The following is a 25,662-nucleotide window of genomic DNA, read 5'->3' as shown; positions in this document are numbered from 1 at the left end:
GCAGTACTAAGGTTTTGAGACATCTTTTAGGAAAGAAAAATGACACAGATGAGGCCTCTTCTGGGAATACGTTGGCGCAAGTTCAACCGGCCTCATCGTCGCCCGGCAGTAATGGCAACGAGATTGTTGTAATCTCGTTAAATTACACTGTGTGGCAGCCAACTTCTCTCCCAAGATGGCGGGCGAGGGCAGGTGGCAGTAATCGCAGCCGCTTCTTCCCGCCGGCTCCTTTAAGGGGGTCGGGGGGGCGTGTCCCGACGCCGCTCTGACGTCTGGGCGCTCGGTAACGCTCCCTTTCTCCCCCCCTTTCGAGATCTTTCTCGAACGCGCCCCGCCGGCGGCCGGCGCCGCCCGAGCCCTTCCGGAAAGTGCCGAAGCTGCCGCCGGCGCCTGGCGGCTTCCCCGCCGTCCGGCCCAGCGCGCCTGCGCGGAGGAGGGGACCTGCCGGTTGGTGGCCGGTGCTCCGCAGTGGGGGAGAGCCGGGCGTGCAGCCGGGTCCCAGCAGCGCCGGACGGTCACCGCCGCTGTAGTCACAGGCCGGCGAGAAGCGAAGCCCCGGGCGCAGCCATGTCCGTGGTGGGCATTGACCTCGGCTTCCTCAACTGCTACATCGGCGTTGCGCGGAGCGGCGGGATCGAGACGATCGCCAACGAGTACAGCGACCGCTGCACCCCGTGAGTACCGGCGCTCCACGGGCCTTCCCCGGCGCTTTTCCCGCCGCGCCGGCGAGCCCAGCCGTTCTCCTTCCTTACCCCCCCCCCCCCGCCCACCCCCGCCGCGCCCTCAGCCCGGCGCACCGGCTGTCCCGGGGCGGGTGGAGTCGCCTATGTCCCCGTGGGGCCTTGTCCCTCCGCGGGCGCTCCTCCCGCCGCTCCGGCTTCTCCGGTTGCTTCTCCGGTTCCCCCGGCGGGAGAGGAGCGGGGCCGGCGCCGACAGCCCCTCAGCGGCCGAGGCCTGGCGCTCTCGCCGGCCGGGAGCCGCTTTCCCGGTAACGCCAGAAGCGATTTCAGCAGGCGCAGAAATGTGGGTGCCGAGGCGGGGGGCTGCCCGAGGAACACTCAGTCCCGTCCTTGTTTCCTCCCCCCCGCCCCCCCCCCCCCCGCGCCTTTTGACTCTTCCGTGTCCTTGAAATACCGCGCCGCTCCGCATATGCCGCACGGCTGGAGGTGCACAATAGGTTATTTTTATAATTTTTAATTTTTTTTTTCCCTGTCCTTGTTACGCATTCGTTTCGTGTAGCAAAGATCTCGGTTAAGTGTATGCGTTTCCGCAACTCTGAAGCGGTTGCCAGGGGTTGAACCCTTTTCATTAACAGTTTTATGATGGAGCGGTGGGGAGACTGGGGAGGAGGAGGTTGATTCACCGGGAAGTGGCGCGATGAGTTCCCTCTCCTTAAGCCTGTTCCTACTTGCACGGCGCTGCATCTGCTGGCCGTGCAATACTCAGGTCTTACAAGGAAGGGGGGGGGGGGGGCAGTGGGCAACGGCCGTGATGATGGGAGACGCAAGAGTAGGTGGAGATTTTTCTCTTCTGTTTCTATGGGATACGTCTAGGATATGTAGAGCTCCATCTGTGCGTAATTTTCAAGGAGGATTTAGGAATTCCTCTAATACTCCTGAAAATCGGGGTTTGGGGGGTGTTTCCTTTTACGAAGGGAATTTGTAGTCAACAGCAGAAAGCTGTTTCTGCAACTTGAGGCCGCCTTTACCTTTAGCACTGCTGTCTTTTTTTGATCTCGGAGAATTGTAGGTTTTCTTTGTGTTCTGAAAAGTTTCTTTAAGGTGCAGAGAAGTTGAGCGCTAAAATGCATACTGTCTGTATTAATGGGAATGCTCTTAAAAATTCTTTATACTACTTATAAAAATATACTTGACATGAGCTCTTCAGAAGGCATTACCCTTCTGCACCTTTTGCAAGAGCTGCAGTTCTGTGCAGCTGTGAACCTTCAAATTCTGTGTAAGGAACCCCTGAAATTGCTGCCCAGAGCATCCTCAGGCAGCTGCCGCTTCCTTGAGCCTTCTGACAAAAAACACTTCCAATTCTTAATTTTCCTCGGAGTGCATTCTGTGCAGGTAGGCTTCACATAGATTTTCTTGTATTTAGTATTTTTCACATCAATGCCTGAGTAACTGTAGTTTCAACACATTTGCAGAGTGATTATGAAAGGGGTTTAAAGCACAGTTAGCAAGGCAACATCTGGAGTGCACAGATATTTGAAGGCAGTAGTTATCTCAAAGTAGGTCTTTTCTTCTCTTTCTCTGAAATGTTATATAGGAGAACACGAGGAACTTCCTTTCTAATGCTATTGTCTTGAAGGAAAAAAAAAAGTAGATAGAAATACAAGAAGTTTTATTGCTGTTATGGAAGCTTATCATAAACTAAGCCTTACTTCAAGCAGGTTTTGAGTGATGTAGGCAGCTCTAACTCTTAAATCATCAAAAATTTTCTGCTTACTACATACAGCAACACAGTAAATTATTTATATGTTCCTATAGAGGCACTTACATCATTTAGATACTTGAAATTAGCCAGTAGTTAACTTTGATTGGATATGTCCCAAATACTTGGGACTTACTCCCAGAAATACAGAGTGTTAATGTTTGTTGTGTCTGTAGTGAGGTACAAAAATACCTGAACTGGCTCTGGACAAGCTAGTGTGCTTTCATGGGCAGTGTGTTGTTATTAAGCTGTGTAAAGATACTGGGTTAGGTCCTAAAGATAGGGCAGCCCTGGCTGCGCTCTACAGGGCTAATTGCTCTTTCTGGGCAAGGCTAATTAGTGCAGCCAGCTTCCAGTTTTGGAGCTGGTTCAGGTATCTGTGCAATACTGCTGTGAACAGTACAGCATTAACACAAGCATACTTCATTGCTATAGACAAAAGCGCTGTAGACTTAGGAGAGATATGTATTATCACAATTTAATACAGCACTTTTGAGTCATAAATCCAGTGTCCCAGTTTTTAAAACATTCGGGTGATCCTTTATTAATAGTCTGCCTAAAACCTACATTCTGTAATCTAAGGCATGAGATTGTTAGCATTTGTAAAATCTGTGTCATCTTTGAAGCTTTAGCACAGATATTCTAGAAAGAAAGGAAAAAGATTCTGCCATTAAGCCATCCATTTCAGTAGAACTTGTACTTTTTAAGGGTTTTGGCTTTAGCATCACTTTGGATGCTGATGCTTGGCTTTTTCTGAGCTGGGAGCTCCAGCAAGTCTGTTGTACACGTTTCTAGTGCCCCGGTTGTGTTACACTGGTGGCAAATGGCCCCCTGTCAGGTGCTGTGCCTCACCGCTGTGGTTTTGTTGAAAAGCAGTTTGTTGTTGATAGGTCGTAATTTTTTAGTAACTTTTTTCAGACTGTGTGTAATTAGTGTAGTCACAAACTAATGAAAATGATGAAGTAGCATCTTCTTCAAAACAATTAATGGAGAGGATCAAAATGTCCTTCTGTTGAAGAGAGTTGCTACCTTTTGCAATGTCTGTGCTGCTCAGAAGCTCACTTCAAAGCAGGCTGAGGGTGGTGGGGGGGGAGGCGATTCAGTTGTCATACTTGTTATCCTTACGGTGGATGTGCTTCCTGAAGGGCTGTCTTGGATCCCAACTGAAGTGTCTGGAGCCAAAGAGAGCACGTTTCATTCTTTGACATCTCTGCTTCCCAGCCAAGGGAGGGAGAAACTGTCCAATGCCCTTGTGCTGGAACTGAGTTATGGAAGCAAATCGTGGCAGGAACTCTGGTGGGCAAGGTAGCTGCTGACTTGATGCTTCGTGCTCTGCATAGGGGTATTAGCAAGTAATGCTGTCTGTCAACAAATCCTGCACTGAAAAGGTGTGATATAATAGCATTGGTGTGGTATTATCTGTAAAATAAATGTCTTGTAAACTATGCACCCTTTCTAAATTGATCTTTCATCAGAATTTTCTTAATTATTGCAAAGTATAATTGGGAGCTGTAATGTTAAGCAACATCAAAAATTGTAAAGGTTGTTTGTGAAAGCTGAACTACATAATTGAAAATGTAGGGCAATGCACTGTCTGTTTGCAGCAGTTAAATCTGGAGAAGGTTTTGCATACTTGGTGTGGTGCTATAGCAGAAGAGGGTGCTAAATAATCTATTAAATTACATACAGTGCCCTCGCTGTAGTGATGATGGAGAGGAGGCAGGAAGCAGTCTACTGTAGTGGCCTTTATGCATTCATTAAACGCACTTGAACCGTATGAAACCTGCGTTGTAGCTGTTATTTACTACTGAATGGTTTTAGCCACATCAGTTCCCAGTAGGGGCAATTTTTGAATTTCAAATCTGTAAAGTGAAGGTGGTGATAATAACTTTTTTAAAAAAAAAAAAAGTTTCCAAAGGCAGTAATGAGGTGGCTGGGGAGCTGGGGCAGGCTTTGGGGGAGCCAGAGGCGAGGCTGAGAGGTGCACAGTGGTACCCTGAGAAGCAGCAAGCTGGCAGGGGCCATGGACCCTCCAGAGCTTCCCTGGTGCTTGGTGGCCGGAGCTGTTCCCAGACATCCCCCCTTCTGCCTGGTTGCAGCGTGGACTTGGTAGTGCTCAATGGTGTGTAGGACTGGGCTGTTGAGCCACCTGGGGCTTAGATGGGTTTTTTTGGTGGTGTTTTCGGATTGTTGTTGCTAATGGCTCTTACAGTGTGAATGTGGTACTATTGGACTTCAGGGCTGTTGTCAAGACAACCTGACTGGTAAAGTTCAAGTGTCTGAATGTCACAGGCTTCTCTGATTATAAGCTGTCACCTAAAATTAACTATTAATGCCTTGCCTTCATGATGAGATACCCTTTTAAAGAATTCCTTAAATGCAATTACAGTGACAACAATTGCAGTTGCTTGTAGTTTCTAAACTAATCTGCAAAGAACAAAATAATTAGAATTCCATTGCAAGTTCTCATGCTTCATGCAGTAATGCTGTTAAATGCCACATCCATGTTCAGCCACTTCACTTTTTGTGGGTGTCTTACAGTACCATGGAAATATTTTGATGCTTCAACTTAAAACTGAATTTCTTTTTTTTTCTGTTTTTACTTAGAGCATGTATATCTTTAGGATCCAAGACCCGGGCCATTGGGAATGCAGCAAAGAGCCAGGTAAATAGATCAACAACTCTGGTATTACTTACCTGACTTGTCTCCTGTTGAACTGTGGGAAGAGAAGTAATGAATAAATTAGATATTTTTCTGTTTTAAAGTAAATTTTCTACAATACGTGTACATTTCACAGTAGTAGTTACTGCTTCAACAGTATATATTCCCTGTATTAAAATTGAAACAGTATTTCTGCATTGTTTTGTCAGAGTGAAAAATGGGAAGAAGCAGAAAACCTTGTTTCTTCCCCAGTAAAAGATTTTTCTTCTTGCTTACTCATGACAGCAAGAATAGAGTTCCTAATCAAATCTGCATTGGGAGTGGGGAGGAATACTGTGCCTATGGTTTAGAAAAGTTGAAACCAAAGTAGAACAACGTAAGTTTGGTTGCTTATGTGAAATGAAAGCATTTTATTAATTTACTATCTCACTTTTGGAACTCTGAACAGAAGTAAAATTTCTCTAATCCCTTGTAAATTCACTTGCAACGTAGGAAAACATGTAAAAATTTATAATAGCCAGTATGAATCTACAAATTCAAAATAGATTGGGTCTTACACTCTATCTGTGCACCCATGCATCATGTTAGCGTGCCGAGGACTTCCTTCCCCTTATTGTAGAGTGTAGGTAACTGGAAATTTGCCTGGCAGGTGTGAAGGTAATGGAGCCCACTGGTAGTGCCATGAGCAGTCAGTATACACAGAGGCTGTATCCCTTTCGTTCTGAGAAACCTTACACTTTTTATCTGAGTATAACCCTGAACCTTGCTGGCGAGAAGGTGTCCTGTCAGTACTTTTCCCAGCTATGGAAGTTTGCTATTTAGTTGAGTAAACTAGACTAGTTCATCTTGGAGAAGATTACCATGGAGTAATTTCTTTTGATAGCCTAAATATTGTTTGTGTTGGGGTCCTTTCTCTGCGTAAGGCTGTCCTTAAAGTAATAAGGTTGAAACACTGGTGAGATAATAGGTGTGGGGAGGCTTTATGTCCAGATGGGATCTGATTCAGATGAGAACTTGAAAGGCAGTGAAGTGTGTTAATTTGTTGAAGCTTCATTTAAGGCTAATGTAGGTAATAATTTAATTTGTTCCTGCAGACAGCCATTGCAACAATATATAATGTGATCTCAAATATTGCGTACTGTATCAGAAAGCTGCTCTAAAATAAAAAGTACAATGAAAATTGATGGTAGCAAGCTAATGGATATAAAAAAGGGAAGTAAATTTGAATTTTTTTAAACAGAGACCATAGATTTAAAAATAGATGCTGCTTTCTCTCCCCTTACCCTTTGCTTTCCAGTAAACCTGTGGAGCTTGACACAGGTCTTCACTCAGTATATGCATTAGGCCCAACATAACAAGTTCCTTTCTGGATGGTCTTCTATAGTCTGCATGGTATGGGTAATTAAAAATAAAATATCTTTTCCACAGATCGTCACAAATGTAAAAAATACATTACATGGCTTCAAAAAACTGCATGGAAGAGCATTTGAAGATCCTTACATACAAGCTGAAAGGGCCAAACTTCCTTATGAACTTCAGAAGATGCCGAATGGCTCTGTAGGGGTAAAGGTGAGTTAGAGCTTTGCAGCATATCTTTAGTGGTAGAGATGAGCACGTTGGACCTTTGTCACTTAACTTTCTACTTGAAGTGATACGTATTTTGCTTAAGAAAACTCTAAATATAGTCTTACTCATTTTTAAAAGAAACATCAGGTGATAACCAGCACAGTAACACCTTTTACCTTTCACAGAGCCTGCCTTAGCATAGTTTTGCCATGTTTCTAATTTTTTCCTTGTAATTCAGTCACTTTTTCAAATGTTCAGGAAGATCTAGAGTACTTGCTCTGTATTACATACTCATGTCTGCTAGTTATAAAGTAGTGTAAAAACATATTGCATTGTCTCCAGTGCAGATATGCTGTAAAATGTTAATAGCTCCCACCCTAAAAAAGGTGAAGTTTGTTTCATTCACCTTCAATAAAATTGACTGTGTAATAAGTGTAAGAGATGAAGAACATTTTATTCTCTGCAGTAACATTGCCCAAGTACTGTACTTTCTCAGAAATGTCATTTGAGATTTCTCATCAATAGTATGAGCTTTCTGTAGTCACATTAGTAGCTTTTCAACTTACCTCACTAGATTTATCTTCAAATACATATAATTACAGTTTGTGATTAATAGTCTCATCTGAGTTTAGGTTTTATAGACATGCAGAGACCAAGTTTCAGGAAAACAAGATAATGCTCTGAAGATGTAATCTGAGCAAGTTATTTTTAATCCACTTCCAGACTACATGCCTAGAATCTGCTCTTCTCAAAGTTCAGGCTTTCTGGCTTCAGTCTCTGAATATGTCTTTCGGCATTTTAATTTGGATCAGGAGTGCACTTCTGAAGCAAATCTCCCAATCATCCTTGGTGCACTTTGAGTTACTTTCTGGCAGGGCTTTATACCACACAAAGTGAGTTTCTTTTGTTCTTTATACCTGCTCTTATCATACTAATTGCCAGTATAAATATAGCTGCTGCTCATCTTTCTGTGTTTCCCTGCACTGGAGTGTTTGGGATTGCCAGAGACGTGGCAACCTGTCAGGAATTTGGGGCGTAGAGCCTCACGTGAAGGCTGAAGATTCACATGTGTTTCCCTAGCAGAGCAGGGCTGTTAGAATTGCCTTGTTTGCCCCTTCCCTGCCTTGGTGTGCTTGAGTGACCCTTGCAGGAAGCAAAAGTTCCTTGGGTTTGCTCCAAAACTCTCTATTTTTAACTTATGGTAGGACAAATATGATTTTATGTGTATAATACTTTTTTTTTATTTTATTAAAAAAAATACAACAGAAATACTGTAGCATTGTGAATATCCCCTTGAGGTAACTCGGGTATTAGAGAAGTTTCCACAAAAAAATTGTCAGTTAAATTGAACTGTTACCATTTGTTGTAGGTAGCACAAGTCCATATCATCAGTTGATACAGAGAGTTATTTGTGTCCAGAGTCCAGTGTTAAACTTGAGTTTCAATGCTCAAAACTACAAAAAATGTCCAAGTCACACATCTTAGACAAAAGTTGAGATGATTTATTACAGAATTGCAATTCTCTGTTTCAGGTGAGATACCTAGATGAAGAGAGACAGTTTGCAATTGAACAGATTACCGGAATGTTATTGGCCAAACTTAAAGAGACTTCAGAAAGTGCTTTGAAGAAACCAGTGGCAGACTGCGTGGTTTCAGTAAGTTGTAATATATTTCTTGAAATTCTTTCTATAGATAACTTCATGTAAGCTAGTACCATTCATGCCACGGTGCAATGGTATGAGATACAAGTAGTGGATAGAAATTGCATCCCCTCAAAAATGGGCCTTTATTATAAGTTTTTCCAAATGAGAATACTTCTGTAATCACGTGTGAGAATACAGAGAACTTGTTAAATTGTGTGTTTTCAGAAAGAACATACTTCTTAAGCTGATCCAGAGTGGCTAACTCCAAGTGCTAGGCGTAGTAATCCTGATTTCTGTAGTTTGCATTATAAATGGGAACGGTCCTGTGTGTAATACCTTCCTCTGTTCCAACGAACCTTCCTAAATTCACATTCAATTTCTTCATTGTTACATAGTTGAATGCTGTTGGGTTGTAATATAGTCGAGAGTTGCCTGAACTTTATGGCTTTGAGGATCATACTGGCAATTTGAGAAGCGCAAACTACCTGCATTTGTTTGAAAAAGTCTTTTTATCTGGCTGGTTATTTGTTGGGGTTTTTAGCTAGTGTCCTCACCCAGGGCAGTAGGTGGAGTAGCTTGAAGATGAGGTTTTCTCCCCAATAAGAAGTCCTAAATGTCTGCTGTTCAGATGGTCTTTGTTGATTGATTCACTTCTGCTCTTGCTCTGGTGAGAAGGCTGGGGGTGAAATATTGCAGTTATCCCATCCTCGGCCAGACACAGACATGGAAACTGGAAAGCTGTGTACTTCAGCTGTTAGAAATCCGCTTTGATCTTCTTCCTTGCTTCCTTATGGTATACAAAGACACAGAGAATACCTCCCACACAAACAAGGATCCTTCGTAATACACCACAGTGGTAGCTAACGAAATACACTGTGAATGTAGGTCTAAGTCTTAAGCTTGACTGAAGCTGAGGATATGCCAGCTGATTGCAGCCAGTTTCTGAATGGGCTCCGACTATGCCTTGGCTATTTTTGGTGGAACTGAGTATTGTAGTGCACTGTAAGCTGGTGGCGTTACTGAAAAATGGTTACAGGTTCAGTTGTAACACAGAGTTTAGTTCAGCACTAAGTTTAGTTCCACTGTACTTCTGTGGTAACTTATTTTGGGGCTATGTATGAATATTCATTGTGTTGATTTAGTGCTGCACAAATGTTTTTGGAATCTGGTGACGATTTTAAGATCAAAGACTCATCAAAAGAATCTGAGAAAACATTTTCAGGTTTTTGTTGGTGCTTAAATCTACTTTGCTTAAAACAACTCAGGATGTCATTTCATCTTCGTCACGTTTTGAAATTTTAATTAAAATATGCACTAAAATTAATTACCTAGCTGTTTTATTCAGACTGATTTATTAATCTGAGGTTAGCTTATAACGGTTTCTTGTGGTATTGAAATTTACAAGGTTCCTTAATGGGTAAGTCTGACTTCTTAATTTAAAGTCCGTATTTCGTAATATGTAATTATTTTTTTGAAACAGGTACCCAGTTTCTTTACTGATGCTGAGAGAAGGTCTGTAATGGCAGCTGCACAGATTGCAGGATTAAATTGTCTGAAGCTGATGAATGAAACTACAGCAGGTAAAGGGCGGCAACGTTTTCTTTTTCCATTCAGACTATTCAATCTGTGAGGGTGATGACGTACTCCTGTTAGACAATTAGGAACTTAGGAAAAAGCTCTCCAGGCCAGTACTGCCCAATTCAGCTTGGGAACTGGAAACACAGCAGTTACTTTGGTGGGATGGTGTTTGGCACTTGGGACATGAAGAGAGTTTGGGTTTGCTAACTTGAATACACAGTGCCACTTTAAAATAGCTACCCTGCTTCTGAAATAAAGCTGGTAGCTGTGCTTACCTCTGCTGTATTGGGAAGGCCTGAGCTATCTTCAGAATCTCCCGGTGATCCAGCTGGGGTGTGCACCTGACCTGAATTCTCAATTGTACTAAATAATAGTACAGTATTATCAGATGTAACCTGCATCTGTCTGAAAGATTACAGTGAACACAATATTTAACATAGGTTTGTAGTGGGGTCTTCTAATTTTTGTTTCAGTTTACTGGAAGATGGGTGTGCTTGAGTGAAAATAAATCTCATGGAAGTATTAGAGGAAATACTTTCTTTTATTGTAAGCTAGTTTTATTTGAAAGGAAATTTTAAAATGTGTAATCCAAAGATTTTTTTTTTTTTCTTCTAGTTACTTAATAGGTTTGCTTTAAAAGCTGCTTCTACAGAAACTGCATTTTTATGGAGCTTTTTCTGAAAGCAGACTTGCTGATCATATTTAGAAACAACTTGAACTGTATGAATTTTCAAAATATGCAGATCAAGTCAAGCATAAATCTGTGGGGTAATGGCAGTTTAAACTTGTGTCAATCCTGTCAGCTGTAACATTGGCATAACTGTTGTTTCTATACAGTAATTTATTTACTGCCCTCCTCTGGTTTTGTTGAATTCTCTAGGGTAGAGTACAGAAATGTTACACTTCATGGGGACTAAAGTTGGAGCCATTTAAACCAGTAATTTTTTTTTCCCTTAATTTAAATACTCTTTGCTTTTAGAAAGTCTCAACCAACTTTCCAAACGAGTGCTAGTATTGAAAACTTAGATTTGTATAAACTAGTCTTCTGAAACATTTATCTCTTGAGCATGCTTGAATTTTACAAGGGTGAGCTAAAAACACTGAAAGTAAAGCATTTCAAAGGAGAGGTGTAGCCATGACACTTAATCTGAGTAATTTCCCAAGTTAGTGTTAATTTGGCTACAAGCAGAACTGAAATAAAAGGGGATGCTTTAGTAGTAGTAAACCTTCACTTGACATTTGTTTCCTCCCTTGTCAGTGAAAAATGTGTTTTAACATGTGAACTTCCTTTGTGATGAGCTGCTTGCTTTATGAACAGTAATTTTGAAACAGAAGCAAAAATTACGAATCTGATACAACCTGGATCTAAAAATTTAAATTTATGACGGCGCATATGCTGCTAACTTTAAGTTAGTGCTTTGAAGGTGTATAGCATGCAGTTGTTGAAGAGAGATGTTAGGTAATACAGAATACTTAAATGTTAATTACATGAATGAATGTGAGGTAATCTACTAGTAAACTATAAATCAGTAAGAAGTTAAAGAATGTGGCAACTCATAATGGTCTAAAGTGTGTGACCCTTTTGAGCCTTATGTTCTATTTGAGTGGGGTAATGGAGGTGTTTAAAAAGAGTAAACGTAAGTAGTGTCTTACTTTTGGGAGTGTTTTTAACGCGTGCTTTCCCATAACTTCTGTCTTTTGGTGTTTTTCAGTTGCACTGGCCTATGGAATATACAAGCAAGATCTGCCGGCCTTGGAAGAGAAGCCAAGAAATGTGGTCTTTGTAGATATGGGGCATTCTGCGTACCAAGTTTCAATCTGTGCTTTTAACAAAGGGAAACTGAAGGTAATATTTCGAGTCATACAGCAAAATCGCATGTTCCTGAAGTATCTAACTGACCAATACTCAAAATACTGGTCTGTAGAAAGATCTTTTTTTTAAACTAACTGAATGTCTAAAGCAAATATTTTTGAAATGCTGAATACAAAAACTGTTATTTTTCAGCTATTTCAGCAAAACAATTTTTATAAAATGCAGAAATGAAGTACCCCAAAGTGTGTTTTGAAAACTGCTTGACAACTAAGCATACTACATGGTTTTTGTGCGATATCACTGAAATATTAATATTCTGGTAGTCTCATGAGCATTGTTGTGCGGCTGACTGACTTGTGGGAAACTGTTGAACTCCCCAGATTGCTCTATGATGACTTCTTAAAAATTTTCCTGCCATCCATGACAGTTCAAAACCTAAATTCAATAGGATGTGAAGGAAAACAAAATAGTCTTCATTTCCTGGTTTGGAGATTTTGTCTGGGAGTTACTGGTGGCTGAATGTTTTGGTAAACTTGTCCTTAGTAGCAAAAGGTAGTCATCTGCGGTCATGTGGAAGATGATAGTGAGTTTTTCTGTTTTGAGGAAATGATACAGAACTAGTAATAGCATGACAAAATAGCTATCCTAGTCTGCCTTCTCTTGAAAGAGCTAGCAAACAAAGTAGGTGCTGCAGCATGGTAGAGAACGCCAGGGTAGATGTGGTATTTAATTTCTACCTGCTCCAAATAAGATACTAATTGAGGAGTGATCTTTTTAAGTTGTTCTGTCTGGCAACTGCATGGAAGATGGTGCAAAAACCACAAAGAATTTTCACTTATGAAACCTGCTTTTAAAGATGTTAACTTATAAAACCAGTGTCTGTATGAAGATTATCCCTATATCTAAACAAACATTGTCTAATAACTTTTAATCTTTGTTCTTTCTATTCTGTGCAGGTCTTGGCTACTACCTTTGACCCTTTTGTGGGTGGTAGGAATTTTGATGAGGCTTTGGTAGACTACTTCTCTGAAGAATTTAGGACAAAATACAAACTGAATGTAAAAGAGAATCCCCGAGCGCTGCTACGATTGTATCAGGAATGTGAAAAACTAAAGAAGCTTATGAGTGCAAATGCTTCTGACCTTCCACTCAATATTGAGTGCTTCATGAATGACCTTGATGTCTCCAGCAAGATGAACAGGTACAGTGCATTATTTTCTCTGAATTGCAGTGGCATGTGGTCTCTAAGCTGTCTCATAATGTGAAACGCTTTCCCTGTTCTTGCAGAGCTCAGTTTGAGCAATTGTGTGCTGCCCTTCTGTCCAGAGTGGAACCTCCTCTAAGAGCAGCCATGGATCAAGCTAGTAAGTAGGATTTAATTTAGGGAGTACTTCTGCTTCAAGAAAGTAACTAGTAATCCAACTATCCTAGATCTCTTTAATGATTCTCTTTTTAATATATTTTTGTATTTATTAGAATTGCAAAGCTAAGTACTGAAAAGTTAAATGTAAGTTCCATTCATATGCTTGTCATGTATGCATGATCCCATTCCTGCCTCATTTAGTGCACATATCACTGCAACCTTGGTTTCTTGACCCTCTCTCACCCTGTGTAATGGAAAAGGTTGGCACTCTGGAAGATAATATTATTTAAAAAGACAAAGCAACCAAACCAGAACCATGATAAGGAAAACTATTCTTTACTGCAGTTGTCTGGCCAGCCTCTTCCATATGTGATACATACATGTCCTCACTGACCTGAGAATTTGGCAGCATATTCTTGAAATAATTTATCTGAAGCATGTGCAAATAACAGATTTCTTTTTTTAATTTTATTTTAATTTTTTTGCCTAATATAGTGTAAAGAAGAGAATTAGACTTTCACAGGAAAAAGTTTTTTTACCCCTAATTCCGGCATCTTCAGCTAAAAGAAAGGGAATGATCAGGGAATGATTTGCTTATGTTGTGACTTGGCTAGATAGTTAATACAGGAAGCAAGAACCTGAATAACTGCTGAGCAGAGCTGTTCAAGGACTGACGGTTGTTTGAGTTCACTTTATACACACATCTTGAATTCAGGATTAAAAAGTTGCCCTGCGAGCAGAGTCTAGTATTTATCAATTTTTTTTTAGTTAAGGGTTTTCCTTTTCTTTACTGGCAACCAAAATTAAACGAGACATAAAGTGAGCTTTATTTGGGTTTCATTTCATTGTTCTTGTTTGGGAGGGGTGAGGAATTGTCCAGTAGTGCTGGGCTGCCGAAGAAAACCCGATTTTATACTCCTGGGTTTACGCACACCAGAAAGGGTGTGTTTTAATGCATTTTAAAGAACAGCTGTCCTCATTGATACTTGGCTTCTGCATTTTCCAGGTTTATGTAACTAGAAAACTTTGTAGCCTGCAGGAGGGACAGACAGTTTGAATAGGACACATCATGACGAACCTGGTTTTCAAGATCTTGTTGGCTGTTTTAATATATTCAGTGCTTGTCAGTGTCTAGATAATAATAAGAGATCTCTTCCGGTTTTGGTTGTCCAAAGACAGCTTTTTGCTATCTTGATGATAACTTAAGGCCATGCACTCTGTTTTCTAGAACTTCAGCGTGAAGATATCTACAGTATAGAAATAGTAGGTGGGGCTACTAGAATTCCCGCAGTGAAGGAGCAAATCTCTAACTTTTTCTGTAAAGAGATAAGCACCACGCTGAATGCTGATGAAGCTGTTGCAAGAGGCTGTGCCTTGCAGGTAGAGTTACATTAAACTTAGTATTGCTTCTTTAACATCATGTACTAATGAAATACAGCTAACCAAAAGCAAAAGGTAGTATAGCTGAAACAAGATGCAGTGTCTTACTTGTTCTTTCAACAGTTGGTGACAGTGACCGTGTTGGAAATTATTATATTACATTCATTCATTTGCTGCTGTGTCATGTTAGAAGGATGGGCTTGTTAGAGACCTGTTAAATTTGATGACCCAATTTGCACTGTTTCACTTCTGTGTAGTCATTTGGAAGATTTGCTGGGTGTCTTTACTGACTTTCACTGGGGAAGTAGCATCTGTTACTTTTATTTAGTTAAGTCTTTCAGTTCAGTTAACTTTCTACTAAGCATAGGAGGTTTCTGTTAAAAATTCTGTGATAAGCAGGACCTTTATGTGACCTATATGAATTGTAGCCTTTTTGCACTTAAGTATTAACTGTTGTACTTGATATTTATTTGACTACATGGATATAATAAAATTTTTATCTTTGTTTTCCAGTGTGCAATTCTTTCCCCAGCTTTTAAAGTGCGCGAATTCTCCATCACAGATGTTGTCCCTTATTCTGTAACGTTAAGATGGAAATCATCTTATGAAGAAGGAACAGGGTAAGTTGTATGGTGCCTACTAAAAAGGGCGTGTTTGTGTATATGAAGAAAAACGTTGAGCTATGGGAAAGACCAGGCCTCAGACTTCAAAGCTGTCACCTACTCTAACAATGTTAATCATGTTTTTTTGCATTATACCACTTGATTTCCAACTACTGCTTAATAATTGGAAATATATTTAATTAAAAAATACTGGCTTGAAGTTGCTTAATTTTTAAAGAAGTGTAACATAGTCCAGCTTTGAGACCTACAGGCCTTCAACCTGTAACTCTTGTCATAAATGGACTTAAACTAAATTACTTAGCTGCTTGGTTAGCATGGCTGCTGATCGTTAGCATACCTTGATTTTGATTATCAGTTATGTTACGCTCAGTGGTTTAATCTTACTTAATATTTTACTGCTTTAGGGAGTGTGAAGTCTTTAGTAAGAACCATGCTGCTCCATTCTCAAAAGTAATAACTTTCCACAAGAAAGAGCCTTTTGATCTGGAAGCTTACTATACCCATCCGCATGAAGTGCCTTATCCTGATTCCAGAATAGGTAAGGATATGAATAAAAATCACATTCCCAACTCCTGTTGATAATGAGAAAAGTGATTATCTCCTTCATTTTTCGTTTGTTTGTGTGGGTTTTTTGTTCAGTTGTTCAGTTTTTTTGTTCGGTTGGGGTTTTTTGGTTTTGTTTGCTTTTTTTAAGATATGTTACTTCTGTATTTCCTAGTTCATAAAAAAGCTGAGGCTCAGCACAGTCTTCGTGGTTCAGCTGCAGTGATCAAACAGTATCAAGATCTTTTGGAAGTTCCTAAAAAAATTTACTTTCTTCATTCTATCTATATCTATCACCATTTCTGAATGCTTTAAAAAAAATAGGTACAAAGAGTTTAGTGCTTTTTCTGGTTCTTCCAACCTCTTTAAAATGAATAATGATCTTATGTGCCTGCCAGCCTGGCTTTTTCAAAGAAATTAGATCAGAGGAGCTGTCAGCACTAGGCAGTTATCTGTTGTGTCTTTTTTGTTAATCTGAGAACATACAAGATAAGCATTTCCTGAATTTACACATCTGTAGTAGAGTATAAAGTATTAGATGGTATGAATACATTTCCTGGTAGCTAATACTAACTTTCCTGCAGTTATTAGTAGACTCCTAAAGGTCTTTAAATTAATTCAATTTTATTTACTGATTTATGAATTTGATATAAACTTGGTGCTACCTATTTAGCTCTCTATGCAAGAAGTCTGTTGTCTGTAAGAAAGAACACTCTCCTTCACATGTGTACAGTTCGCATCATTTACACTCAAATTTCCAGCAAGTTGCCAAATAAAATATCAACCTCACTGCATCCAGAAGCCTTGACAAGCACTGTTAATTCTCCTAAATGTGTGGTGCATCCATGTTACCAAATTCAGATAGAATCATTTCCTTTAGCATTTAATTTTTCAGTGCAGTTTGAGTTATGTGAATGAAAGAAACCAATTGAGATGAATCACAGTAATTTCTCTAGTGTGACAGTTAGCAATGGCAACAGAGAAATAGCATACCCAATGAAGTGTTATCTTTTATATGAAATACAGATAAAGGAAAAGCATCTGACTAATTATCAGTTGACCGATAATAATTGGGGAACCAGGTTAAATTACATGAAGCAGCTATTTAAATTAGCATCCTTCAAGAAATGTATTTTATTTCTTTTTTCCTTTTTCACTATTTGTTGGAATGACAATTAAAAACCGTCTTTGTTTTTTCAAGGGCGTTTCACTATTCAGAATGTTGGTCCCCAACATGATGGTGACAATTCCAAAGTGAAGGTTAAAGTGCGTGTTAATATTCATGGCCTTTTCAGTGTGGCTAATGCTTCTATAATAGAGAAGCAGAACACGGAGGGGGATCACAATGACACACCTATGGACACTGAATCATCAAGTAAGAACCAAGGCAGAGATGATGAGCTGGTATGTAAACTTGTAAATATCTGCACTCCTTGTAATTCTGACAAGAGAGCCAATAATTAAGATTACATCATAGTGTATAGCTTTTGACAGTTACTGCTTCTCCACCCTTACATTACTTCGTCAGTTATGTAACACGTTTCTTCATGTTTGAAGCGCTGGTGACGTGTGGTGCTAAGAAAGCAAAAAAAGGTGAAAACATTCTAAAGAAAAAAGTAATTTTTCCTTGTTCTTTACCATCTCTCTATTAGCATTATGTGGTGTTGCTATCAAATGGCAGCATATCTAATGAGATCTGCCGACAAACTAATTCTAAAAGTTTTTCCTCAAGTACTACATTTCCATTGAGTAAAAAATACATGGTATTTCTTTATGTATGGCAAACTTGTTCTTCATAAGCCTTCTTTCACTAAGGGCGCTTCTTTATGTACTTCAGTACTGGTAGTTCTTACAAACTGGCTGGTAAGCCCATAGGGGAAAATTACTGGAAATAAATGTGCAACAGCTTTGTCATAAATACTGAGAAATTAACAAAATTATCTCCTCTTGTTCTAGCACAAGGAGGATCAACTTTTATAGCGTACTGCATACTGAAAGTAGATCTCAGAGTAGTGAGGTGCAGCTATTACATTTGATACTGTAGAGTTGAGGGCTGGGTGCCAGGGAGTGACACGTCAGCGGTGGCTCGGCAGCCTTTCTTTTTTGCTTGTGCCCTTCTATGTCTTGGGATTTTGGTTATGTCACAGCTCACAGGGGAGAGAGAGGACAGCATAGAGAAAAAAAAGTATAAAGCAGTGGGCAAGCTGCTGCTTCACACTCCTGTTGTCTTTCTGAGATTGCAAAGTGCTCAGCAGAAGGACCAGTCTCACAGGCTGTCAGGCCTCCTGAGGCCAGGTTTCCTTAGGGAATAAGGCTGGACCAAAAGCAAGGACTCGGCAGCTTTACTTGGAGGAAGAGGTGAATGCATTTCCTGTCATTATCTTTTAAAATTTGTCCTTAGCAGCTTTTCCCACTTTAGCTGAGTATTATACTACAGGAACTGGGGCAAGTGGTTACACAGTTAGCATTACATAATAGATGGAAGCAAATCCTTAAATATCATACCACTTTCCAGGAATTTGAGCATATTTGAAATGCCAAACATGCCTTGTGGATAAGTGCTCAGCATCAGGTGCTTGTCTACAAGGGAAGAACGGTTGCAAGTGACATAGCTGGCATTTAGTGTAACAGGCGTACTGCATGCGGAGTACTAAGATGAATACTCTGTGTTCTGTACAAGAGTAACCACTTCCATCCTCAGGCTTTCAGTTTGTGGTACTTCCATTCATCTAACACATCTTCTGTTTTACCATGGTGCTTGTCAGCAATTACCTTTCATTATTGAGGATGATACCCTCGACTCTGAGGAGGAGGTTTGTGATATATACATATTAATTTCCCCCTCTAGCTTTTCTGTGTAGGCAAAACAGTTCCTTCTAGCTGTTGCCTTTTCTGTGTGAACAGTAAGAACAGTAAATTATGATCTTATTTTTTGCTACTCTGAAGTGACAAAACAAATTTGGTAAAAGTAGCCTCCTTGTTTTCAACTTTTATAATTAAAAGCTTGCTGAATCAATTAACATAGCTTAACTGCAACATACATGCCTGTGCTAGAGTGTGAAATCCTTAAGTAATTTTTTTCTTGTATTTCACAGAACTAACAGTAAATTACTTTACATGCATGTATAGTTTGTGAATCCAGGAATCTTAATTCCTTGTAATGGAAGCAATCTTAGACCTTCTGTGCCGCAGCTACAGCTTGTTAGTTATTGATGCTCTGGATGTCCAAGTATTGGAGTCATCCTGAGAACTTTAGACTTCTCCAGTACTGTGTTATTAAAAGTTTTTTGCAATGATGACAGGGAATTGTATTACTTAGACTAAATCAATTGATCATCACTAGTAATTAGTGATGTCTTTAAGTTTAGAATAAGGCATAGGTGAACTACAGATAAATTTAAGTGAAGCTTCCTTAATTTCGGGTGTCAGGAAGGGAAGACAGTTGGTCATGTGCTCCAAGAAGCTACTACAGAAACAAATTTTTATGGTTCTGTGGGACACATGCAGGTAACACTTAGGATGACTAAGTTACTTCTACTTTGGATTACAAACTTTAAAGTTTAGGTGAAAAATGGTAGGAGGTTGTTCTGGCTGTTCCATAGAGAACCAGTTGCTATTGCCTGTGTTGGTGGTGTGTTTCTAGAATGTTTGTTGCATACGCTCTCTATGTATTTATTTCTAATATAAAATGGAATATTCCCAAGCCTTAGTGTAATCCTGTAATGGGGACAGACAGCAACATCGTAATTATTTCAAGAGGGACAGGCAGAATAGAATTTTCATTTAATTTGCAAAAGATACTAATACAAGTACTATATCAAAATGCCTGTTTAAACATGGTGGATCAGAAATTCTTAAGATTGGTTAAGTGCATATATTGTCTGTGATTACTGTAATTGACATCAGTCTTAAATCATACAGCAAACCTTTGCATTCAGCTTTGTAACTCTCTTTATAGGATAAAATGCAGGTTGATCAAGACGAAGGTATTCAGAAAACTCAAGCTGAACAACAGAACCAAGGAGATGAGGAAACTGAAAATGCAGGAACTGAAACAAAAGTTTGTATTCAGTATTGATAAGGAGATGTGATGTTGCTACCCTTAGGGTGTATTTGCCTGGTATTCTGAAAGTCATTAATCTTACTAGTTGCAAAACACAAGACTGTGTTTAGAGGAGTACAGTTATATTGAAATCATTAAGTTAAGAATCCTACCTTGGCACTTTTGATTTTCAACATAGTAGATGATGAAGATTTTGAAGTAAGTTTCTGTTATTTAACATAGTTTTGTAGTGAAGATGGAATCTAGGGAAATGTAGGAAACATGAAGAACGTGGTGCCTTTAGCTCTTTGCATTATGTTTAAAGAAATTAAATTCTACCGATTTGGTTCAAAACTAAAACTAAGGTAGTGGTGATTCTGAATAGCAGAGGAATAATTAGGTGCTTCATTTACATATGATTAATTTATAGCTGTCTTACTAGTTACATGCGTTTCTCTTTTTTGAGCATAAATTTAGTAACATTTCTATTGAAAGTTTCTTAACAGCGTAAATCTTTTCATAGGCTGCTTCTGGAGACAGGCAAGATCATCCAGCCCAGCCAAAGGCTAAAGCAAAAGTTAAGAGTATTGACCTACCTATACAGGCAAGCCTGTATAGACAACTGGGACAAGATCTTATCAATTCCTATATAGAAAATGAGGTAAGCAGCATAAACAGATGACCACTCAGATTAATGTCACTGTAAATAATAGTCCAGAAAGTATCTGCAACCATAACCTTACTGTCTAGTTTAGAATTCTTTGGGGGTTTGTCCTTAATTGTAAGGGGGTTGGTTCTGGTTGGGTTTTTTGGTGAAAGTAATCTGTTTCACTAGACTTACTACCCAGTGAGTTTGACCTATTAGCCTGTTACTACCTGAAGTATCATTCTGTTCTTGGGCAAAAAATGCCTAGCATTGCCAATGAAGGCTGCACAGTATGTTACAGGAATGCTAATTGTTATTGACTGACCTGATACTGGTGAGTTGGTGCTTTACAGAAGCTGTGTCCTTAGTTATATCACATTTTTGCCTTTCAAGTCCTATATGAGCAGTAAAGTATTATAATATGTAGAAAAGTTGCCTTTCAGAGGATCCTTTCTGAACTTGCTAGGTATCATGTCTTTGAAGATCCCACCAGCATAAGCTCTTTTCTGAAAGACAGTCTGAAGAATAAAATACAAAGTAATTTTTGTAGGGCAGAATGATTCCTAGAGACTTCCAAACCAAAGACTTCTCTTTACTGCTAGTCCTGCCTGTTGTGGTCAGATGATAAATGATACCTGATCCATTTATGCTGAAGCACTTGCCAAACAGCTTCCAAATGTGAACTCATTTTTTCCCCCGTTCCAGTTCTGCCTGCATTGAAGACGACTTACAAAAAGGTGAAAATTTTAATCAGTAATTCTGAATTAGCAGGCTTCTGTAAAGATCTGTGGTACAGTTTCAAGAGCGTAATCATTAAGCTTGACACTTTTATATGCTTTTAGTTTTAAATAAGCATTCCTCCACCGTAGGGGAAGATGATGATGCAAGACAAGCTTGAGAAAGAAAGAAACGATGCTAAGAATGCTGTTGAAGAATATGTGTACGACTTCAGAGACAAACTGTGTGGAGTCTTTGAGAAATTCATCACTGAAGAAGTAAGACTTGCCTGTGTGTTTCAACTGTTGGAAAAAATTCCTTTGCATTTATAAGTTTTGAGTGTGGGTTATGTGGAGGCTGCAGGGGTCTCTTGGACTTGTTTTAGAATATGAAATGGATTAACTTCACAAAAGTGGAATTCAAACTACACTTACCCCAGGCATTTGACATGCAAGCATACAGAGTTCTGTATTGTCTGAGAAGTTTCTCACTGGCAAGGAAAGATTCTGGATGCGGGCAGAAAATAAAATCCTATGATGGGAGTAGGAAAGTAGGACATACCACCCGGAGCTCCTAGATGGCATGGGTGGGTAGGAACAAAATGAAAATGAGCAGAAATGGAGTGTGTGTAGCTCTCCATTTTATTGTCTAATTTCATTAACTTAAAACCATGATTCTTTCCCCACTCGAAAGTATTTTAGACTCAGCATGCTGTTGAAGTCCAAGTAAAAGGTGATGAAGAAAGCTGTACACCGGACTTTAGCAAAAGCAGTATTGAAAGAACACTTGTCTTGTAATAATTTCTCTGCAACAGCCATCTAAATAAAAGTGGCTGGTACACAAGCAACCAGCTGTTGAAACAACAAACATCCAGCAGCAGTTTTAAGGTCTGCTCTCTGGATTACTTGCTCATCAACCCAGCAAAGCAGTACAGACACCCCTCCATTATAAACTCAAGGGTGTGAGACGGCCTTTCCCATACTAATTTCAAAACAATCTCTTACATAAACTATGGGGATAGAGAAGATCTTTATTTCTAATTAATTAAATCAAAAATCTTTGTTTCTGGCCAGTAGAGTCCAAGTAAAACAATTTTAATTTTAGCTATATATATATAACTGTCTGAATTTGAGAACCTGAGAAGCAGAACTTCCCATGTAAAAGATAATATGCAAGAAAGTTGAGATGCATGTGCTTTCTTATAAAATCAGTCCTGAAGCTATGTAACTCCCATAAACTTCACCTGCAAATCAGATTAGTAGGGCTGTCCTACCTCTCTTACCATTCTGTAAAATCATGGCTTTGAAGTATGTTAATTACTGTTTTCCTTCACTATCACTTTGAATATTTTAAACTGATGAAACAGTCTTTTCTCAGTAGGGAGCTTGCTTTGTGTGCTGGAGGGAGAAGTCTCATTTGTCGTGTTCCCTTCTGAACTAGAGTGTCCCTAACTTGCTTCACAGGATTCAAACAAGCTGACTTTGATGTTGGAGGACACAGAAAACTGGCTCTATGAAGATGGAGAGGACCAGCCAAAACAAGTATATATGGATAAGCTTCAAGAATTAAGAGTAAGGTTCTAAGTTACTTTCTAGAAAAATTGCGTGTGTGTTTGGGGATGGGGGCATTTATATAAATATATATGACTAAGTAAGCAAAGCTCTTCTAATGAGGGTTCTGTGTGTGTGTACCTGTATGAGTTTTGTAAATCCATAAACTTGTAAGTATGGACACTCAGGCTGTATCTGGATGTAGTTTAGTTATGAAATGAACAGAATATTTAGAACTAGAAATAGTTTGGTTTAATGTTAGTTGTGTTCCTAATTTGAAGACGGTCAAAATGAAGCAGACTGTCACTAGTTACAACAGAATTAATTGCTATGGGAACTTTCTGTCAGTCTTGTTACAATCTGAAAGAGGCTTTTGAGTGGTGTGGCTGCTCTCCCAGATGTTCAGAATTACACTTGAGAGTAGATGCTCTGGTTTTCCTGTTTTCAGTGGGCTTCTATAGCTATATCATAAAATGGAATTTGTGGTCTAATATCTAATGATAAAGGCTGAAGAATGCTGTAACAGTAACTTCTGCTATATCATTTGATTAGTAATGAGAAAAACCTAAAATTCCGCAGTTTTTAATAATCTTGGGGAAAATGTGGATTTTGATGAATGATTAAGTACTTTGTAGTAAGTTTGTCTCTAGCCCTGGGATTCCAACTGTTTTCTCTCAAGTCAGACTTCCTCTAGGGGAGGGATAACTGATGGAAACAGCAGTGTAGGCAACTGCTGCCTTGCCTGAGTACCAGTATTCAAGAGAAGAAGAAACCCTGACTGAATAAAACTGGAAGTTTTCAGATTAACTACTTCAAATTAAACCATCCGTGTAAATCCTGTCTTGTTTTTCTTCTGAATGCATTGTTCCAAATGCTCTTTTTGCTGAAAATGACTGCAAAATATTAAGCCTGATGAGGACAGGTACTACTCCTGTGTTTAACTCTGGGCTGTTTTGCACTAAAGCAAAATGCAAAGATTAAGCTCTTGAATGGGTGAGAAAAGATGTTACGGGCAGTCTTCCTTCTGATGCTGAGTTTCAGTGTTAGACCAGACTAAAGTAAACTTGTATTGTCAAGCTCTTTGTGCTTATGTTTCCAGAAATTTGGACAGCCTATTCAGGAAAGATACATGGAACATGAAGAGAGACCAAAAGTTTTAAATGAACTGGGAAAGAAGATTCAGCTCCTTATGAAAGCAGTAGAAGCGTACAAAAATAAGGTAGAAGCAATTTCTTTAGGGAGTGAACTATTATGGGTGTCTGAGTTTGGCGGTAGAGTTTGAGCTTAAAAAGAAATCCTATAGAACTACTGGTTAAGGTGCTTTAAAATGGTTGCTGTGCTGATGTTCTGAGAACTTGTAAAACAGTTCTGGATTGATAGGAAAAATGGCTTCTTCATGAGAACATGAATTAAACATAGTCCCATTTTTTTATGGTGACTTGTACCACTTGCAATAAGTATCTGCAGTTATGGCTGTTACCATTGTTTCTATAACTTGCAAGTTGACTATGGGGCTTAGTTAACCAAACTATGGTAAATCTCAGGTGCTTTTTTTCTTTTCTTGCAACTTCATAATTAACCTGTGCTTCAGCAGTGCGCACTTCTGATCAGAACTTCAGATGTCTGAAAATGATGTCCTGTCTGTCTTGTTCTACTGTCATTCTTCATACTAAACGCTTGTTAAAAACTATTTCTATCAGGTTATAGCAACATGACCCTCTTTTATTACATCTGTGAAATTCTTAATTGGATGAGAAGCATGTATTAAATGATTATGTAACTGTCTCTCCTTAGGATGAAAAATATGATCACCTAGATCCTGCTGATATGGAAAAAGTTGAAAAATATATTAGCGAGGCTATGAATTGGTTGAACAGCAAAATGAATGCCCAGAACAAACTAAGTCTAACTCAGGATCCAGTTGTCAAAGTGGCAGAAATACTGACAAAATCTAAGGTAAAAATCATTGTATACGTTACATTCTAGTAAGTTTTTCTTCAGCAAGATTTTGGTCTCTGTGTTAAGCTAAAGTATTACACCTGCAGAGATTTTTAAAGCTATGAAAAGATGGATAGAGAAGGAGCTGTAGTTTTACTGATGTTTAATTCTGGCTCTTGATACAGCAGTCAGGACCTCGGAATAACCCTTTTTAAAATATCCTGAGTTACAGCACCAGGCTTGCTAGAAAATGGATTACCATATAGGTTTTTAACAGATGGGAAGCACATTAACTACTGAAGGGTTCTGGTTTAAGTTTCTAGATGCAGTATCACTGAAAAGTCTAGTCCTTGAAAATTAAATTCCAGGTCACTATGAACCTGAAACAAATTTGAGACATTCTAGTTCAATGCAATTACAGCGCAACCAACCAAACTTGCTCTCTTGCTTCTGTTGCAACTAGGAATTGGATAGCTTCTGTAATCCCATTATATACAAGCCCAAACCGAAGATAGAACCTCCCAGTGATGGGCAGTCAAAAGCTAATGGTGAACACAACGGACCAGTGAACGGACAGAGCGGTACTGAAACAAAACCTGAACCAGCGAAGGACAATTCTCAGCAGAGCAAACCACCTGGAGAAATGGAAGTGGACTAAATCTTGCATTTCTTTTACTTAATTAAAATAGTGCAAGTAACCACAGGGTCCATTCTTTTTGTCTGGTACACACCTCAGATGTTCAGTTATTCTTAGCCAGCCTTCTGTCATTTGTTGCTGAGTAGTTTTGAAAGTGTTTTATATTAAGTACACCTCTGATGTTCATTTCCACTGATGCTGCTTATGTGGAGCTTTAGCCAAATGTAGATTGTATACGTCAGTTTAAGCTTTCCCAATATATTTTATATCAAACATACAAAATTGATATATAAATGGCAACAATCTACCTTATTTAAAGCTTTTATTGTGGATAAACCTCAGCTCCTTTATTCAGGAAAGGATACTGTATTGCACTACTGATGCTCAAGTGTAGATCTAATTGCATCTTTATTTTGGAAAAATATTGGAATTGAAGTGGCAAAACTTGTCACTTGAAGCACTGACCTTTTCTAGTTATTGTATTGTTATAATTTAAATATTAAAATAGAGGTTAGTTGGCAA

General features: G+C 39.2%; 1 protein-coding gene across 2 annotated transcripts; it reads left to right on the top strand.

Annotated features, from left to right (window-relative positions):
* Positions 1–308: 308 nt before the first annotated feature.
* Positions 309–25,662, top strand: HSPA4L (heat shock protein family A (Hsp70) member 4 like). Of its 2 annotated transcripts, XM_042797152.1 has the most exons (20): positions 309–674; positions 5,047–5,104; positions 6,530–6,670; positions 8,200–8,322; positions 9,791–9,890; positions 11,601–11,734; positions 12,658–12,902; positions 12,989–13,065; positions 14,293–14,444; positions 14,958–15,064; positions 15,472–15,605; positions 16,812–17,014; positions 18,376–18,423; positions 19,569–19,670; positions 20,176–20,313; positions 21,168–21,293; positions 22,479–22,586; positions 23,665–23,784; positions 24,360–24,521; positions 24,967–25,662. In XM_042797152.1, the coding sequence occupies exons 1-20, from the start codon at positions 568–570 to the stop codon at positions 25,159–25,161; spliced, it is 2,580 nt and encodes an 859-aa protein (XP_042653086.1). In that variant the 5' UTR covers positions 309–567; the 3' UTR covers positions 25,162–25,662. The 2 variants fall into 2 exon arrangements, with proteins under 2 accessions (XP_042653086.1, XP_042653087.1); XM_042797153.1 differs by lacking the exon at positions 18,376–18,423 and having other exon boundaries at positions 311–674.

Source organism: Tyto alba, unplaced genomic scaffold (genome assembly GCF_018691265.1).
Source record: "Tyto alba isolate M040663 unplaced genomic scaffold, T.alba_DEE_v4.0 Super-Scaffold_23, whole genome shotgun sequence".
Taxonomy (NCBI): domain Eukaryota; kingdom Metazoa; phylum Chordata; class Aves; order Strigiformes; family Tytonidae; genus Tyto; species Tyto alba.
Note: the sequence above shows the minus strand (reverse complement) of the source record. Positions and strands in the feature narration are given on the sequence as shown.

What these genes read in the sequence shown, in the direction of transcription:
- HSPA4L (XM_042797152.1), top strand. Translation starts at nt 568, where the DNA reads ATGTCCGTGGTGGGCATTGACCTCGGCTTCCTCAACTGCTACATCGGC. An exon ending in CAAGAGGCTGTGCCTTGCAG is followed by an intron (nt 14,445 to 14,957) that starts GTAGAGTTACAT and finishes TTTGTTTTCCAG; the next exon opens with TGTGCAATTCTTTCCCCAGC. An exon ending in ATTCCTATATAGAAAATGAG is followed by an intron (nt 20,314 to 21,167) that starts GTAAGCAGCATA and finishes CCTCCACCGTAG; the next exon opens with GGGAAGATGATGATGCAAGA.